The sequence below is a fragment of the Galeopterus variegatus genome, unplaced genomic scaffold, assembly GCF_000696425.1.
Source record: "Galeopterus variegatus unplaced genomic scaffold, G_variegatus-3.0.2 Scaffold3678, whole genome shotgun sequence".
NCBI classification, from domain to species: Eukaryota; Metazoa; Chordata; class Mammalia; order Dermoptera; family Cynocephalidae; genus Galeopterus; species Galeopterus variegatus.
The window spans coordinates 12,346-14,523 of record NW_007729789.1 but is presented as its reverse complement, the minus strand read 5'-3'; the positions used below and the strand labels follow the sequence as shown (position 1 = coordinate 14,523).

At 37.5% G+C, this 2,178-nt stretch overlaps 1 protein-coding gene across 1 annotated transcript in view; it reads left to right on the top strand.

Moving 5' to 3' along the window:
- The window catches only part of FAM19A1 (family with sequence similarity 19 (chemokine (C-C motif)-like), member A1), a 160,976-nt gene that overhangs the window by 150,450 nt on the left and 8,348 nt on the right, over nt 1-2,178 (top strand). Inside the window, exon 3 of the mRNA XM_008585705.1 lies at nt 1,248-1,372. Within this exon, the coding sequence (XP_008583927.1) occupies nt 1,248-1,372 (125 nt within the window). The remainder of the gene's footprint in view (nt 1-1,247; nt 1,373-2,178) is intronic.

The following is a 2,178-nucleotide window of genomic DNA, read 5'->3' as shown; positions in this document are numbered from 1 at the left end:
AAGTTAGCAATTTAATCCCTCCAGTGAATGTTGGATGAATAGAGAATTTTAATGTGCCCTTGCTTCACTGCAGGGTTTACTCCATCCCATTTTAACCGTAATCTTCTGTGACGATAACAGATGTCATTTGGCATCTTTGTTGTTGTGAGACTTAAACATCATGGTGGAGACTCATCTTTAGGATGTGAGGGATTGAGAGGTGAGTATCTAAAGAACTGGCATCCTGGTCCAATGGAAAATGCAGCCAACCCAGCAAGTATCACAAAACAAACACTGGCTGATGTTTTGAGGATTTTGAATGGAAAAAACCCAAGTGGCTTTGTGAAGAGCTAATGCCTCGAGGAGCTACTAATTATTAGAAATGACAAATGCTTGCACAGAAATAATTTTCCACTCAGGGCATTGGGGAAGGTGTGGAGCTTTTTGATCTGCATTGAAAAAAATCTAGTTTCTGGTTGTTATAAAAATCTCATTATCAAAAGTGGTTTTATAAAATCTTATTATCAAAAAAAGTGTGTTATAAATACATATACTAAATTCATTGCCAGGTTCCTATTGTGGTCATCTTTAATAGCACCCTGAAAAGTAGGGCTGGTTTATCAGACGCTCGACTTGTGATAGTTCCAGCCACATCATATCAAACATATTAAAAGGAAACCACAAAAATATCAACTATACTTTTGACTGTAAAGAAAGATTTCATTTATTATTGCTCATGATGTTTTTTGCAACTTTTCTTTTGTACTTTCAGTGATTTTGTTTTTTCTTTTGCTAGGCCTTTGAAATTCTCCAAGTCCCTAGGCTAGGGGATAAACCATAATTCTGGGTGGATAAACTGGCCTTTCTGAAAAGAATGCCTCTGTTATTCTGAAGAGTATTTAGCTCTTTTGTTCCCTTCACTGAATGAAAAGCAATGGTGTAAGGTCCATGATCTACAAAAACTGACAACACAAAAGTTCCTCAAGACGCAAAAAAGTATGTCTTTTCCATTTCATGTCTTCATAAGACAAGGAGATTTTGGACAAGATGCTGCTTGATGAAGCCAGACAACATACTTATATTTGCATAATGAGATTTATAAATTAAAAATATTTTTTTCTTAATAAAATTTTCTCAGCCAGTCGTGGAAGATTAAAGAGAACCTAGCATGCTTCAAAGAGAATTAAAATCTGCAGAGAGAGAGACAGTGTCCGTGCCCAGCTGGTTTGGATGAATTGCAAACACAATTATTTCTTGTTTCTACACAGCCTCCATAGTCATTGGGAAATGGTGGTGTGAGATGGAGCCTTGCCTAGAAGGGGAAGAATGTAAGACACTCCCTGATAATTCTGGATGGATGTGTGCTACGGGCAACAAAATTAAGACCACAAGAGTAAGTTCACTTATTTCAAATATCTTTTAGATGTGACAAACTGTACTATTTGCCCTTGTGTTGTACAAATAGTGTCCAAAGAAGCTTTAACAGAAGAGGAAGACTTTTCCCTGACAAAAAACCATTCTTAACTATGCAGATTTGTGCCCATCTGTGAATAAGAAGTTAGTGAGGAAACTTGACTTTTCCATACTGAGCAGTTTAGTGTTTCTGTTTCTGACTCATAAATAAATCTAAGTTACCATAGCCAAGGGGAAGAGGAGCAGTAAGGTAATTATTTAGATAATTCATCCAACATTTATAGTGCTCAGAATGCTAATCAAATAAGGGTCTTGCTTAATTCATCCAGAAGTTTTGCTGAAAAGGTCTGCATTTAAGTACAGACATTTTCTAAAGGTTCTTTAGAGGAATTCTTTGATGGTCTTTTAGAGAAGTGAAAAAGTTTCTGTGAAATAAATAATCATACTGTAATTTCTCTGGTTAAATCAGGAGTGATCCTCAAAATATCTAACAATCTGTAGGATGGGGCTATCCAACCCATCAGAATTGGTGCCTTGATGCCGGAACAGCATGGAGGGCCCGAGCTGGGCCAGCCATTTACCCTATAGGTGAATGGTAGTGCGAGCAATCTTAAAGGGGATGCAGATGGGGAGACATTCGGGACACTTAAGACAACAACTATTTACCCACTAACACAAGATATTTTAACAAGTGTGGTCATACGTATGTGTCTACCTAAATATAAGCCCTGGTGTGTGTGTGTGTGTGTGTGTGTGTGTGTGTGTGTGTGTGTGTGTGTGTGTGTG